Genomic DNA, 16,292 nt, shown 5'->3' with positions numbered 1-16,292 from the left:
AGAGAGAGAGAGAGAGAGAGAGAGAGAGAGAGAGAGAGAGAGAGAGAGAGAGAGAGAGAGAGAGAGAGAGAGAGAGAGAGAGAGAATGAAAATGAGGGAGAATGATAATGATAATAAGACTGAGAATGAGAGGTAATGAGAATGAGCGAGAGAATATGAGAGAGAGAGAGAGAGAGAGAGAGAGAGAGAGAGAGAGAGAGAGAGAGAGAGAGAGAGAGAGAGAGAGAGAATGAAAGAGGGAATAAGAATGAGAGAATGAGAATAAGAGAAAATAAGAATGAGAGAAGGAGAGAAAATGAGAATGAGAGAGAGAGAGAGAGAGAGAGAGAGAGAGAGAGAGAGAGAGAGAGAGAGAGAGAGAGAGAGAGAGAGAGAGAGAGAGAGAGAGAATTAGAGAATAAGAATGAGAGAATGAGAATGAGAGAATGAGAATGAGAGAATAAGAATGAAAGAATGAGAATATTGGCAAATGAGTGCCCGTGGGTTGAATCGACTCGGCAACTTGCCAAGGTTTACACTCTTATTTTTACATGTTTTGCAAAATAACTATGTATGCATTGTACTTCTGATAGTACCCAAAGACCACTTCATTCCAGTAATTTGACCTGTTTGTGTGTAAAAGCCATGGAAGATGAATTACAGATGATTTCCTTGAAATTTCCACTAAGGAATCATTCATGCACATTTTTTTGTGTCGCTCTTTTTCAAGCTCATGAAGCAGTTTTCTCGCCTCTTATATTATGTTTCACCACATATATCATTTTGTCTTACCGATGAAACGTTATGCTGCCATCCCCGTCTCGATCTGTGGGCGTAACCAAAGGCAGAGCAAGCCGGCATGAAGGCACAATGTTGAAGTGTGTGGGTGTCGCGCGTTCGGCCAGCCGGACAATCAAGGTTCCTAAACAAGGAACCTTGCGGGCAATGTTATGGGCGGACTTGAGGGAGGGGGCGGAGCAAAGCCAAGGCAAGACTGCCTCACTTCTGTGACGTCATGCCTTCTCCTTATATTCTTCCTCCAAGATATTAGCCTACCGACCTCTTGCAAAATGTACTTATGTTCCCTTGTTCTTTTATAATCACATAGTTACACATTTGTTACTCTGAGTTTATAAATGCAACAGGAAACATATATGTATAGGTATGAATTTAGTGTTTTTCAGTTTGAAACCTTTAAAACCAGACAAAGCTGAAATTTTAATATTTTGTAGCTTAGGCATAGAAAAACTGTAGGAATACCAAGTGCATGCCGTGTAGGAATTAACAAAATGAGTTGTAACGCAAGTAACCTTTTCATTTTATTTAGAAATTGTAAAGGAAAACCGAAAGAATCATTTCAATTACATATTTTCCTGCAATGCGATTTTGTCACTTAATTGATAGTTTATTGTTGCAAGTAAACAACAAAGGAGACGGGAGGAGCATGCCATCCCAACCCCCAGGCAGGACAAAGTGTGATTATACAACTAAGGATACATGTGGAAGTAGCACCAGGAACTGCAGGTAAACTCTACCACACAGGGAACACAAGGATTAACTACAGGGTGAAGAGGTTGAGTACCGTATTCCGTTAAGCTGGTATATCTCATTCTCATCTGGTATGCCCCTTGGACTAAACTTGATATTACTTTAACCATTGTATCTTTTTAGTTTCATGGTGCTGCCCACACATGTATTAATAGTTGTATAATCACACTCTGTCCTGCCTGGGGGTTGGGATGGCATGTTCCTCCCTTCTCCCTTGTTGTTTACCTGCAACAATAAACAATCAATCAATCAGTAACTGCGTGGTCCCTTCAATTCCCTCTGGAGTCAAATTTGGCGCCGCTCCCCTGCTGCCCTCTGCTGCCTGTCTGCCGCACACACCACCCAGGGAGGACGACGCAGCTGCCATATTGTGTAGCAGAAACCTCGGCGATCAAGTAAATTAAAATGGGACGGAAGAAGAAGAAGCAGACGAAGCCCTGGTGCTGGTGAGTATGCCTGGACTGCCGCAGCGTCAGGCAGGTGCTGCAGGGCGTGCCTGGCGCCCTGTGCTGCCCATGGACACTGGAGGCTCCAAGAGGTGGACCGATCGATGCTACACAAATTGATTCCCTCCGTCTCTTGCCTCACACATTTCGTCCCGTGTCATTTGCATGCTGCCAGACTCATATCCGTGCCCCTGTAAACTTACAAAGATATTAAGTATTGGCGCGGGGGGCAGGGGCGCCGCTCCCGCCTAGTGACCCAGTGGCCAAGTGTGGCCATGGTGGCCCCGGGGGAGGGTACGGGTGGCCTCCGTGCACACAGAGTACGTGCTACGCCGCGGGCCAATGCTGGTGTGGTGGTGTGTGCCTTGGGTCTGCTGAATGTGTAGCTTCGTATGCCTCACACTGCAGCAATGGTGGGGGGCACTTACATAACTAGCGTGGGAAAGACAAGGGTCAGGATTCCACTTAGGTCTTTAAACTTGATAGTAAGATGTGATTTGCTATAATTTTGAGAATAGAAATCAAATCAGCACACAATAAACCCCCTTGGTCACATGTTATGTTAGGATAAGTGCCAAAAGTAATGTAAATACCCAGAATTACACAATGCATGATTGCAGAGCAAGGCCTTAGTCGTGGTTCGGGAGGTAGTTGTCCCGTTCGGTCCTAACTACAGCTTTTGTAATGGCTTACTCCCTCAGGGCAAACACCCAGAAAATCCAAATGAATACTGCTTTAGTTGAGAGAGCCTGTAGAGGCACAGGCGGGGACATCTACAGGGGTTCACCCTGTCCGGGGCGCACTGCCCAGGCTCTCTAGGAATTCCTTTACCCCCTCTATTGTTCTTCTGGTCACTGTGCAGTGTACTCAGACCTATCAAGAATTCTGTCACCCTTTCTACATTCCCCTCTTGCATCCTATTCCACTTGTGTTCCTAATTCCTGTGTTATTATTTCTACCATACTCTGCTTATCCTTACCATACCTAGGACACTCTAGTAGCATATGAGGCGCATCATGCGAAAGTGGTCTAACCCGCCTGACCTTAGTTTTGAGTAATTAGCAGTCAAAGTTAGTTACTGATTACTACCGAATAAGTTGTGCAGTGTATTACTATTATACATCAAATTAAATGTTTAAGCTGGATCTTTCATGCCATTGAGTTTCATTTATTTATTTTTTGTTATGGTCAAATTTTTTTATTTACTCCTTCCTCCCGCACTATTTTTTTTTTTTTTTTTAGTTTCATTTTTAAGGAGTCTACGGAATATAAAGTGTTCTGTAAAAAAATTATGTTGCTGTGTCTAATTCCTGATTTTATACAAATTTTTTAAATCGGCCGACCACAACTTTCGCTCTCAGTCTGAAGTTAGTCCGCACCACGTGTAGGACCAAAACAAGCCACTTTAGACCTTAGTACACCCTGCTGGATGTTTGCTTTTGCCTTTTCCAACATCACTACAAGATAATTGAACCTCAGGACAACAGGTTCCCGCCTGTAACTCCAACCCGCCACTTTTGAGGGTCAGACCCCTTTTGCACGACACGCTTCATATGTTCTATGGTCTCGTCGACCCCCCCTTCACATATACAGCATACTTTGCTTCCCCCATTGACCCACTTATATGTCCTACTATTCATCTCTAATGATTTGGTCCTGGCCTTGAAGAACACACTCCCTAGGCTACCATCATAGAAAGCTTCACACTTGGGTTTGGCTTTCAGCTTGTACCATTCTAGAGAACTCTTTGCCCACACCCTCTGGCTCCAGTCTACCTTGCCCCTCTCCTGAACTTTGTCATTCATTCTATGCTTCACTTCCTTCTCCTCCCTCCCTAGCATCATCTCAGAGAGTGTGAAGCCCTCCAGCCTACATCTCTTCTCCCAGCATATGCTAGACTTGTTCCACTTCGTCTCCTGTCCTGCCCACTCATATACCTTTCAAGTCCACCTATTCCCACTCATCTTTCTTAGCCTAACTTTGTACCCTAAAACTGCTTTACCTATTCTTTCCTCAAAGGTGCTCCAGCCTACTTCCCCTCACACTGCATCTACTGCTGCATACCTATTGGCACCCAGAGCCAGCCTGCCTACTCTACTCTGTTCAGTTCTATAGTCATTCGACTGTAACTTGAGCCCTGTGGCTTGGCCCGGGGAACCCCCCATTGTTTACACATCTAGCGATGACCTGCGCATGGCGATGTCTCACTGTTAGTCTGTACGTTATCTATTTATGGAATATATATATATATATATATATATATATATATATATATATATATATATATATATATATATATATATATATATATATATATATATATACGTAACTCTCTGATTTAGTTTGGTTTATGTTTAAATAACCTGGGGTCCGAAATCCAAATAAATATTTAATTTACACGTTTTTTCACTTATACGCTACATTTATGGAATGGCCACCAGATGTCTCACGCAACTGGACTCACACGGTGTCACGGCCACACAGCTGAGCTCAGTTCTTCCCGCGCGCCACTTGAACAACAATACAGTGCTCACGCTGCCACGCTACTAAACAATAGGGGTGCACAGGTACCAGTACCGGTACTATCGGTACCAGCTATACGGTACGGTACCGGTACCAGACTGTGGTAAAATAAGCATTTTCTAGCCTAAAAAATGAAAACTATATAAATCAATGTAATTAGGAACACACCTAAAAAAGCACTTACTCACCCACCTATTTTTTTTTTTTTTTTTTTTTTTTTTACGTCGCGGCCTATTGTGCCGTTAGTCTTTTCCCTGGTTCACTCCTCCCCTCTTTCTTCTCCCTCTCCGTCCCTGTATTTTTGCCCTTCCTTCTCATATCTTTCTTCTTTTCCTTTCACCTCCCTCCCAGTTTTTCTCTTTTAATCTCTTTCCCTCTCACTCACACCTTTTCTCTCCCCCTCTTTCCTCACCTTTACCTGACCCTCCCTACCTCTCTCTTTTAATCTCTTTCCCACCCACTCACCCTTTCTCTCTCCTCTTTCCTCACCTTTACCTGACCCTCCCTACCTCTCTCTTTTAATCTCTTTCCCACCCACTCACCCTTTCTCTCTCCTCTTTCCTCACCTTTACCTGACCCTCCCTACCTCTCTCTTTTAATGTCTTTCTCTCCCCCTCTTTCCTCACCTTTACCTGACTCTCCCTACCTCCCTCTTCTTTTTCAGTCCCATTTCCTCCACTCATTTCCCTTGTTTCTTCCTTTCTCACACCCTCTTATCTTCAGTCTTACCTCTCACTCTATCACTCTTCTTCCCTTTCTCCTTCCCCATTAGATGATATGAACACACACACACACACAAGGGGAAATGGGAAGGGTGTGTGGAGGGAGGGACAGAAGTGAGTCAGGTCATGTCCTAACCCAAGCCCTGACTTGAGTCCCTTCTGTCACTCCTTTCTCATTTCCCCTTCTGTATGTGTGTGTGTGTTTACAACTAGGTAAACACACACACGCACACAGAAGGTGAAATGGAAGGGGTGTGGGGAGGGAGGGGCAGAAGTGAGAGTCAGGTCATGTCTTAACCAAAGCCCTTACATGACTCCCTCAGGACCTGACATGACTCTCCCTCAGGACCTGACATGACTCTCCCCACTGTCCCTCCTTCCCCACACCCTTCTCCTTGTTTTCATCCTCTTTATCTCTCCCTGTTTCCTCCACTACTTTTCCTTGTTCTCCCTTCTTACATCCTCTATCCGTATTTTTTTTCATGACTCACTTTGTGCCTTCCCTCCATTTCCCCTTCCGTATTTACCTAATTGTGATATTAAAGAAGTGAGCTACACTCATATTGTCCTTTCTTTGAGTATTCTTCCGCTCCGCCCAACTAATTCCTGCGCGAAGTTCGTATTTACGAAGCAAATGTCGAAAGTCGAAACAAGAATTATAGTATGATTATAAAGCCTTAAAATATATATAAACAATAAAAAAATATTAGGTCGGTATCATTTGATTTCGATTTTTTAGCCTATCACGGGGTTCTGGAACCTAACTCTATCGATAGGATATATATATATATATATATATATATATATATATATATATATATATATATATATATATATATATATATATATATATATATATATATATATATATATATATATATATATATATATATATATATATATATATATATAAAATTCAGTCCAAAATCCAAATAAATGTTTAATTTACACATTTTATTCACTTATACGCGATATTTTATGGAATGATCATCAGATTTCTCACGCAACTGGACTCACACGGCGCAGCGGCCACACAGCTGAGCTCAGCTCTTCCCGCGCGCCACTTGAACAACAATACAGTACCCACGCTACTCAACAATAGGGGTGGGCAGGTACCGGTGCCAGTAACGGTACTAACAGTACCAGCTATATGGTACGGTACCGGTACCAGACTGCTCGGTACCGGTACCAATACTAGCCAGTCGCTCATAGTGTCCCTCATTTCTTCCTCACACGAGTGAGGCTGAGACTAGTGCCTGAGTGGATATTCTCTCTCTCCACTGAATGAAGTGAATATTTATTTTTCGATAGAAACCTACCTCTTGTTTGATTTACATTGTTTTGATTTATATAAACACCTCATCAAGGACATTAATACGGCGATATGAAAGTTGTATATATATATATATATATATATATATATATATATATATATATATGAACACACACATATATATATATATATATATATATATATATATATATATATATATATATATATATATATATATATATATATATATATATATATATATATATATATATATATATATATATATATATATATATATATATATATATATATATATATATATAATATATATATATATATATATATATATATATATATATATATATATATATATATATATATATATATATATATATATATATATATATATATATATATATATATATGTGGCCGTATGAAAGCATTACCATCTGGCCAACGCATAATGTGCCTATCTGATTTTGTGGTATAACACTATTTTGACCCTTCCTTTATAAGAGGAATGTCGGTTTGTACAAAACTGCAGTGGAAATAGGCCTGGGAGTCCTTCAAAATAACCCTACATTATCACCTACGCAGTTGAAAGTGAGATAAGAAAGCAGTCGCGAGCGAAAATGTACAGAGCGCCAATAGCATCACTGCAAACGTGCAAGCTTTTCCGTCTAGCGCGTGCAAACTCTTAGCATTTATTGTTTATTAGTATATTTTACGTTTTGTAACTTCCTTCATGTTCCGGATTATTATGAATATCATGAACTGTGTATGACATATTAAAAAGTTAATTAATATTGCACATCATGGATGTTTTTGAAAAACCTACTTTTTCGGACCTATATATATATTTTTTTTTATAACTGAGTACATGCCAATATTCTACATACCTTAACCTTCATTTTGGTCTTTGATTGAAGTGTCCACCTTAAAAACCAATGAAGTTATGATAATTTAAATATTGCAAAACTTTAAACGCGATTTCCCGCATTTAAAAAAATGGCGCTTTGTACGTTTTTGCTCGCACGGCCTCATATATATACTCATAATATGACTGCATGGTGTTATGAAAGGCTTGGGATTTGAGGGAAAAACAACAACTCTGTAAACCTTCCATTTCACTTGGCAATGTGGATCATGCAACGTTGCCGCTTGAGGGACCTTGGCAACCACCGCCAGGCTGTACCATTCTCCCTTCCGCCACCACGGAAGACTCATGTAGGTCTCACTCTCGCGTCTTGCGCAGCCAAGCAAAATATACCGTTTACTGTTGATGAGGTTTCAGGTGTGCATCATCGATGCACTTATTCTCAAACATCTTAGTGAGTGAGTGAGTGTCTTAATTGCTTTCACGAATAATATCACAAATATCCATTGGTTCAGTTTTCATGTCTGATATTATAGTATCACAATTGAACATCCAACGATTATTTCCAACACACTGAACATTCATCACACACAATTTATATGAGTACAAACACTAATTAATAGCCATGATCGGTTATGTTACGAATTCTCTCCATTTCAGTCTGGAGAACTACACAACACTGGTCATTCGCTGAGTGGTTGATTTCAGGCTTTTTGTACCTCACACAATTTATGCATTTCTTCTCAGCCATGGAACAATCTTTCGATTTATGATCGCCAGCACATTTGAAACATTATGGGGCTTCTCCATTTCTCTTAGCATTACAGTTGGCCTCAAGATGGCCATATCTTTGACAATGATAGCATATAATTGCATGGTTTCTGTCTCTCACTGTGTATATTCCCCATTCTAATTTTAACTTGTCATGATTCTTGTGAATCAGCTCTCACAGTTGGGTCGCACCTCAATATGTAGCTCATTGTACCACCAGCTGCAGGCTTACTAAAAATCAGCTCAATCTTATTCTCAACACCCTCAGTTGTGTGTAAGAACTCATTGCGGTCTAAGATGGTCTCCTTTATTTTTTCTTTGGTCTACTCTTTATGCACATTGCATATTTGGTTTGCATTGCATCTTTGGTTTCATCTTTCCAACACTTATTACTAATTTGCTCAACAGACTCCAGTTTTTGAGCAGCCTCATCCCTTGTGTTTTCATTATCAAAGTTCATGACAATTTTACCTCCATTTGTAAATCTTGAATCAGTTATTTGAATACCATTCAATGCCTGGGAGACTTCATCCTTCATGTCTGTTGCCTTCTATTCCTGTGTAGAAGCTTTTACATCTAAGAGATTCTTCTTGACTTTCCTGCCTCTCTTTGCCACCTCAGCCCAACTGGATTCAGCATGCTCAGCACTTTTAAGCGTGTCAGCAACTGATCCCACCTCCTCATGCACCTTCTCAGCCCTTGATTCAACCTCATCCTTTACCCTTTCAATACGGTGAAGCAAACGTCGGCGTCACAGTATGGAAAGGGTTGAGAGGAAATGTAAGAGGATTAATCTTCTAAACCTCTTAATCCTCTTCCATTTTCTCTAAAGTTTAGAAGAGGATTAAGAGGAAATGGAAGAGAATTAAGAGGTTTAGAAGAGGATTGATCCTCTTCCATTTCCTCTTAACCCTTTCTATACTGTGACGCTGACGTCTGCGTCACGTATTGAAAGGGTTAACCACAGATATTTCCTTTCATAATTCTTGCTTGAATTCATCCAATTTTTCCGCATTGCTGGTAGCCAGAGATGCTTTATGGAGGCATGGGGTGCATATCCAATTTATTTTAGGTATATTATCCAGGTTGATCCCAGGCAAATTAGCACACTTCACATGACACCACCTAGTGCACAAACAGCATCCAATCCACTTCTTGTCTGTGAATTTTGCACAAACATAACACAAATCCCCCAGTCCCTTGGCCCTAACAGCCATGTCGACACTTTCTGTGTGGAGCTAGGCGCAACACATCCGCTCAGCACCGCGGTCACTCACTCAATCATTATACATATTTATACAATATTATACATAACGTAAATAAGAGAGAGGGGGGGGGGGGGTAGCGAGCTCCTTTGAGGAGAATGATGGGGTGATTCAGCAGTAGCGCAGTTCAGGGGAGCTGTGCCTAAAGGCTCAAATTACATTCACTAGACTATACCTCTAGCTTATCTAGCTCTGACGGTCCACCTCATGCATTCTAGGCTGTACATGAGGCCTAGTACTGCCATGCTACAAACTACACTACAAACATGTTATCCTCCCCCCTTCTGTCTGTACAAAAAACATTCTGTTCCTTCCCACTGACTATGCATACTGCCATATCAAGCTGTTTTATTCCTCGCAAAACCCAATGTAAACCCAGCTTATAGTGGTTTTTATATAGTTTTACGCCCGTTGTATTGCTGAGTTTGACACGGGTAAATATCTATCAGCCATACCATACATCTCCCCTAAAACCTTCCTCCTCCTCTTCCCTTAAACAGTGTCCCCTTTCTGTTTGACCCTGATGCACCTCTCTCACATGAACTGGCTGTTCTGAACCCTTATGTCCAAGTTTTGAGAAGCAAGTGTACATCATTGATAGATGGATAGTTAGATAAGTTGAATCTAATTACTCATTTCTTACCAGCATGTATGTCTTCCTTTCAGGTATTGCAACCGTGAGTTTGATGATGAGAAGATCTTAATACAGCACCAAAAGGCAAAACACTTCAAATGTCACATATGTCACAAGAAGCTTTACACTGGCCCAGGCTTATCCATCCATTGCATGCAGGTGAGTGGATAGCACCCGTCAGTCTGGAAGTCACTATGAAACTTCACTAAGGCTATGTGTTGATGTTCTCATATTTTCTATTAAGCGTCTGGACGGCAGTGATGTTGATTTCATTTGAGATTGTTTATTGTGCTTTAACTTGTTTTTAGCAGAGTCCATTTTAACTCCCCATCCCTAACTACAGTTAGTATGGTAAAGTTTTAATTTATTTATTTATCTTTTATTATTATCTGCTCTGTGATGCCTCTTGAGATGTGTCAGATGATAAAGAATTGAATGATAATCCCCTCCACTGTTTGATTTTGAAGGGAATTTATTTTGGAATTATAATATTGTCCCTCCTGTGCTTTCCTAGTGGCTTACTTGAGAGTAAGAAATGTTATATGGAGGAATAAGGTGCACTTTGTAAGGTATTGCACTTTCATATAGTAGGAAGCTCATCAATGTATGAAGTTTCAATCTTGCAATGATCATCCCAGTCAGCAGTGTTTGAATGTGTGTCTTCCTCTACAGGTACACAAGGAAACCATAGACAAAGTGCCCAATGCCCTGCCCAATCGTAACAACATTGAAATAGAAATTTATGGGATGGAGGGCATCCCTGAGGAGGACCTCAAGGAACATGAGCGGCAGCGTGCTGGCAGGATGGGCAGTAGCAACAGGCGGCAGGAAGAAGAGGACGATGAAGACTCACAGTCAAGTCTGCCAGGCCAGTCCAATCCTCCCCCCCCAGCAGTGCCTTCCCAGGGTCCTCCAGGACCCATGGGACCAATGATGGGGCCAAATGGCCCAATGATGCCAATGATGGGGCCTATGGGGCCTATGGGTCCTATGCCTCCTTACATGGGTGGACATGGAATGATGGCTGGCCACATGGGCCACTTAGGTCCCATGCCCCCACCAGGAGCTCCCCCAGGAACCACACCTCCCAACACTCAGCCACCCAACAAACCACTCTTCCCTTCAGCTGTCCAGGTAAGGTGGAGGCCTCCAGTCCTTCATGACATGTGTGAGATGTACTCATTATTGTGGTCAAGTTTGATTGCAGGCCACCAGACCTCATTTTTGTACTCTCACCTTTTCCCTATCTACTATGCCTTGAAAACCAATCACTTGATAAAATATGAATGCATTACAAACTACAAAGTAGAAAATAATTAAATTTATTGTAAAATGAATTCAGGGCAGAGTTTGATGAACCTGTAAAATATTAATCATGGGGGTTTTGCTACTTCAGTTAACTGGCCTTTTATTAATGGTTAAAAGAGTACTAAATTGAATCTATCTTCAAGCAGCAAACAACGGCTGGCAACTCTCAGATTGGCCCCATTAAGCCAGCGTTCCCAGCATACAGTCAAGCCAATGGCCAGTCTACCCCCAACGCTCAGCCCTCCAATACTCCCAGCGGACCACCTGACAAAGGAGAGACCAAAAAGCCAGCTCTCATAACCACAGTGTCTGCAAATTCTCGTATCATACATCCAGAGGAGGATATTTCTCTGGTATGTATTGAACTCCCAACTCCACCAACCTTCCTCTTGGTGATGCTTAGTTTTAAATAGCTGATTAAGTAGTATTTGACTGCTTAGGGGATTAGAGTGTGTGCGTGCGTGTGTGCGTGCGTCTCATTCACTTTCTTGCTGTGTACTAACTTTCAAATCAGGGAAGAAAGTCGTATCATGATGGTTCATTGCATAACATCTGGCTACATCCGTTCATTGTTGACTTTCTTACCTGAATCTACGCTGCCTTTGCTGCACGTTATAGTTGGTTGATGATACTCACTAATGCCTCAATTCATCTGTAACACTTGGTGGAGAATGAGGGTTAGCAACTTACCATTCTTGCCCAACAAAGGTGGACTTGTTCTCGAGGCTGATGCACCAAGCTGTTTCCTAAGGGTCAGGTTTAATAAGTCATGTGTTGCAATATTTCATTTTTGTAGCTACTGTGATGAACTCATTATTCTTTACCATTTGCAAGACAGTTTTTCATATTTTATTGTATTACTTGAAGTTTTTAGTTTTTTATTTAGGAAAAGCTGTTCAGAAAGCAAACATTCTTCTCAGTGTTTTAGGAATTCAGGCAAGTGAGAGTTGTTTGGTGTTACTGTTGCAGTGGAATTGACTTCTGTAAATATTATCTTCTCGATGGATGCGATATTTATTCTGGGATTATTTTTCTTTGTGGGGAAGAACAAGAAGCCCTCAACCTATATGAATGAATAAGGAGTATAATTTAATCTCCCAACACTGCAGTTTATATATATGCCAGAAAGCATTTGCTCTCAAGTTATCAGTAAGTCATTACCACTTTGCTGCCAGAGTACTACATTCCTTGGAAGCTTGAAAGCTGTGGTGACATCTGAGTATTGGAAATTCCATCCCTCAGTTCAATTCACATCTATTAGTTAACTGTTTTCACAGCCGAACAAAGTCTTTAATTCTAAAATTCCTTTGTCATATTAATAATTGATGTTTCTTGTATACTTTGAAATTTAAAATGTTAATGAATTCATGTATAGAAAAACTTGTGAAGTTCAAGGTTTTATAAAGCAAAGTTTCAAGTGGCATGTAATGTGTAACCAGTCAGTTTGTTTCTGCTCATGTCACCTAATGCGTCAAGAAGCATGATGAGGAGCACTATGCTTATGGATTCAGTTAATAAATCTACGTGGCATTACAGTTGAAGGAAAATAGTGAATATATATGATTATTTGATAGACATATTAGGATTTGACCCTAAAAAGGGGTGAATAGTATTCAAGAAGCACTCATTAAGCTTAATATGTTGGGAGGGCAGATAATATGATGGGATGGGGTACATGCAGCACTGGAAATCTGGAGAGTAATACAATCTCATGAAAGCATCTTTGGAGACTGTGTCAAAAGGCATTGGATTACTTTTAAAGCATGTGAGGATTGGAACAAAATAATAGTAGTTACACTGTGTAAGTCAAGATATAGAAATAATTTTGAACTATTGGGAGAATATAGTGTAGCTAAAGTGAATGAGAAATTCATCATGTATTGTAGAAGACAGCATATTGCATAGTGATAAACAAGAGTGGAGGTAGGAATTGCAAGAAAGAGGTTTCATATTTTAATGAATATCTGTCAAAAGTATTCATTAAAGAGTACAGGCTATATTTTGGCATTCACAAATCTAGAAAAATAAATAAATACAGAAATTAATTAATTAATTTAATGAAGTTGATAAGAAAGGTATGTGGGTTGTACTACAGATGCATGTGAATGCAGTGAAGAGTTCATGTAATAATAACATGGTAGGTGTCTTTAGAGGCCATTGACAAGATCCAAATCTAACTTGAGGTGGTAAGGGGTGTGTGAATCCTCTGTGGATGTTTTTAACATGTATAGAATGAGAGGACCAGAATCTAAGGGAAGGAGAACATCTCAAGGTCGAAAAAAAAAAAAAAAAAAAAAAAGCTATAAGCCTGCAGTGGTGCTGCACCTGCAAGCAGAGAATATCAAAAGTAGCCAAAAGAGAGGGCCAGATTTTAATGGTCCACTTTTGAAGTGTTCAGGTTGGCAATAGTAATTGCTTTACCACCATGTGATGCTAGAACAAAAGAGGACTAGGACAGGGTAATGCTGAATAGAGTAACAAAGGACATACCAAGAGTGAACACAGTGGTTTATTATGGGATACATGAATGGAAATTATGAAGGGTCCTGAGGACAACTGTAGGGCATCTCATAAATGAGTGGGAGTAGGTCAAGGTTGAAAGAGCTCTTCCAGAATACAAGTTTTTGCATTAATAAGTTTTAGAACTAGGACTATAGACTATTGCCCGTCTGCAAAATGTATGTGAATGCTCTCTGCCTGGCAGAAAGCTTTTTTCCTTTTCAATTTTCTCCTTTCCCATAAAATAAACAAATATATCAAATAGCATGTATAAATCTACATTGGTGTGAGGTAAATATGCAATAGCAGCAAACACCTAAAAAGATTTGATGCCAGATTACAAGCTGTTTAAATACAAAGATTTTGAAAATTCCCTTGTCGCTGCCACTCCTGCTGCTTGCTGGTTGGTTCCTGTGTTATGATGTCACGTCTGGGGGCAGGGCCAAGGCTGCTCAAACTTGCATTCGTATCTACCATTATTTTTTTGCATTCCTCAAGAATATCTTTTCATATTGCATATATCTGATTCATTGTTTCATGTACGTTTATATATATGAACAGTAAAGTCCATGTAGCAATGCTCTCAGACTTCTTGAGCTACTTGCCAATATTGGACTACATGAATCAAACTGCAGGTGATCAGTTTAGTCTCCTGGCAATGTTGAGTTTGGAATGAAGAACATGCACTTATCATTTGTACTGCAGCGTAAATATACGTACTAGTTTGCTTAATAGTATTCAGTTTTAAAAATACAGATATTTATTATCTTTTTTTTTTTTTTAGTTGAAGCATGGTGCCCATACTATTCATATATATAAAGGCATAGAAACAATAAATCAGATATATGCAGTATGAAATATATTCTTGAGGAAGGTGAAAAAATGATAATAGATACAAATGCGAGTTTGAGCAGCCTTGGCCCTGCCCCCAGGCATGACGTCATAACACAGGAACCAATCAGCGAGCAGCGGGAGTGGCGGCGAAAAGTGAACTTTCAAAATCTTTGTATTTAAACAGCCTGTAATCCGCCATCAGATCTTTTTGGGTGTTTGCTGCTGTTGTATATTTACCTCACACCAATGTAGATTTATACATGCTATTTGATGTTTTTGTTTATTTTCTGGAACGGAGAAAATTGAGGAAAAGAACTTTCTCAGGCAGAGAGCATTCACATTCATTTTGTGAATGGGCAGTAGTACGGTCCCCTTGAAGAAGTGATCAAGCCACATGAGTACATTGCTCATGTGAAAGTTTGCAACGTAGGATGAAGGGTCAGGATTGGTCATGGGCTACAATGTATCAATGACATTGCCCTCAGTTACCATGACCTAAGGTGTTCTGGAAGGCACAAGACATTGACTCATAGCCCTGTAGTGGCTGTAGGCTGTCATTTTCTCACATGAGTTTCCAGAGTTGATTGTTGACTGTGGGTAAAAGGTAATTTTTGTAAATATCTACATACGTGTGTTTACTAACTGCATGCCGCACTGCCCTTGGCGTGGTAGGATAAGTAACAGCAAGCTGGTGGTTCTCTTGCTAACAACAATTGCTTATATATATGTTTTATCTATGAGTAGAATTTTGGGCCTTCTTTTCCTCCTGTCAGTTAACACATTTGGCTCATGAAATGTTCATGTTGGTGGTGCATGGCAAGGCATCAGTAATGCCAGAGTTATTGTGGTAAATACAACTGCCCTGTGTGCGTACAGTAAATACTAGTCATGTGTATAACATATACACAACTTTATGTTAGTAATTTGACAGCTCAAAGTATTTAAAGACTAATGTTAAATACAGTTTCTTACAATTGAATTGTTTTAAAGTTGTACTTTACTCAATAATGTGGCTTAATTTAATGAGGGGGAGACATAGGGTATGTTTGCTCCTGGTTATGTCTCCCTCTCCTGTCTCTCTCCTTGGAATTAACAGGTGATTTGGGCTTTCAGCTGCCCGCATACTGTCCACCCTCTCCAGCCAACACAGCCAAGGGTCAAAGAGTTATAGGGAATAATGTGATGCTTTGTCTCCAAGAGTATTTTAGAGCAACATGTTTGGATATCATGTCAGGTGCAGTTTTATTCCATAGGGTTTAGGCTACTTTTTGAGGCTTCCCATGCAGTGGTGGTGGCTTTGTCTGACATAGGAAATTTCAGTAATTGCATGTAAAACTGCAAGTGAATGCAAGGGGAGATATATAAGTAGATGAATTTAAGAACTGTATTCAGGAAAGTTGGGCATAATTTAACATTTTTTCTAGAGCTCTTAGTATGGAAGGGGTTGGTGTTGTTTCAGTGGAGTATCTGTTCTGACTATTTAGTTCCTCTCTTTATTCTGATGTTTACTACTGTGGAGCAAATTAATTCTTCCCCTGAGACATGTGGATCAATCCTGTAGAACCACAATTCCTCCACCTTATCTATCCCCCAAGCTGCAATTAGGGCTTGAT

General features: G+C 40.2%; 1 protein-coding gene across 6 annotated transcripts in view; it reads left to right on the top strand.

Annotated features, from left to right (window-relative positions):
- The first annotated feature begins 1,805 nt into the window (after positions 1 to 1,805).
- LOC126986730 (BUB3-interacting and GLEBS motif-containing protein ZNF207-like) overlaps positions 1,806 to 16,292 on the top strand; it is a 33,076-nt gene continuing 18,589 nt past the window's right edge. For 4 of the 6 annotated variants that reach the window (XM_050843104.1, XM_050843101.1, XM_050843102.1 and 1 more), the window contains exons 1-4: positions 1,806 to 1,973; positions 10,071 to 10,197; positions 10,711 to 11,172; positions 11,490 to 11,699. In XM_050843104.1, coding sequence (XP_050699061.1) covers positions 1,933 to 1,973; positions 10,071 to 10,197; positions 10,711 to 11,172; positions 11,490 to 11,699 — 840 coding nt within the window. In that variant the 5' untranslated portion in view covers positions 1,806 to 1,932. The remainder of the gene's footprint in view (positions 1,974 to 10,070; positions 10,198 to 10,710; positions 11,173 to 11,489; positions 11,700 to 16,292) is intronic. The other 2 variants (XM_050843103.1, XM_050843100.1) reach the window with 1 other exon arrangement.

The sequence above is a fragment of the Eriocheir sinensis genome, chromosome 62 (genome assembly GCF_024679095.1).
Source record: "Eriocheir sinensis breed Jianghai 21 chromosome 62, ASM2467909v1, whole genome shotgun sequence".
In the NCBI taxonomy this organism is placed as follows: Eukaryota; Metazoa; Arthropoda; class Malacostraca; order Decapoda; family Varunidae; genus Eriocheir; species Eriocheir sinensis.
This window is presented reverse-complemented; position numbering and strand designations above follow the sequence as displayed.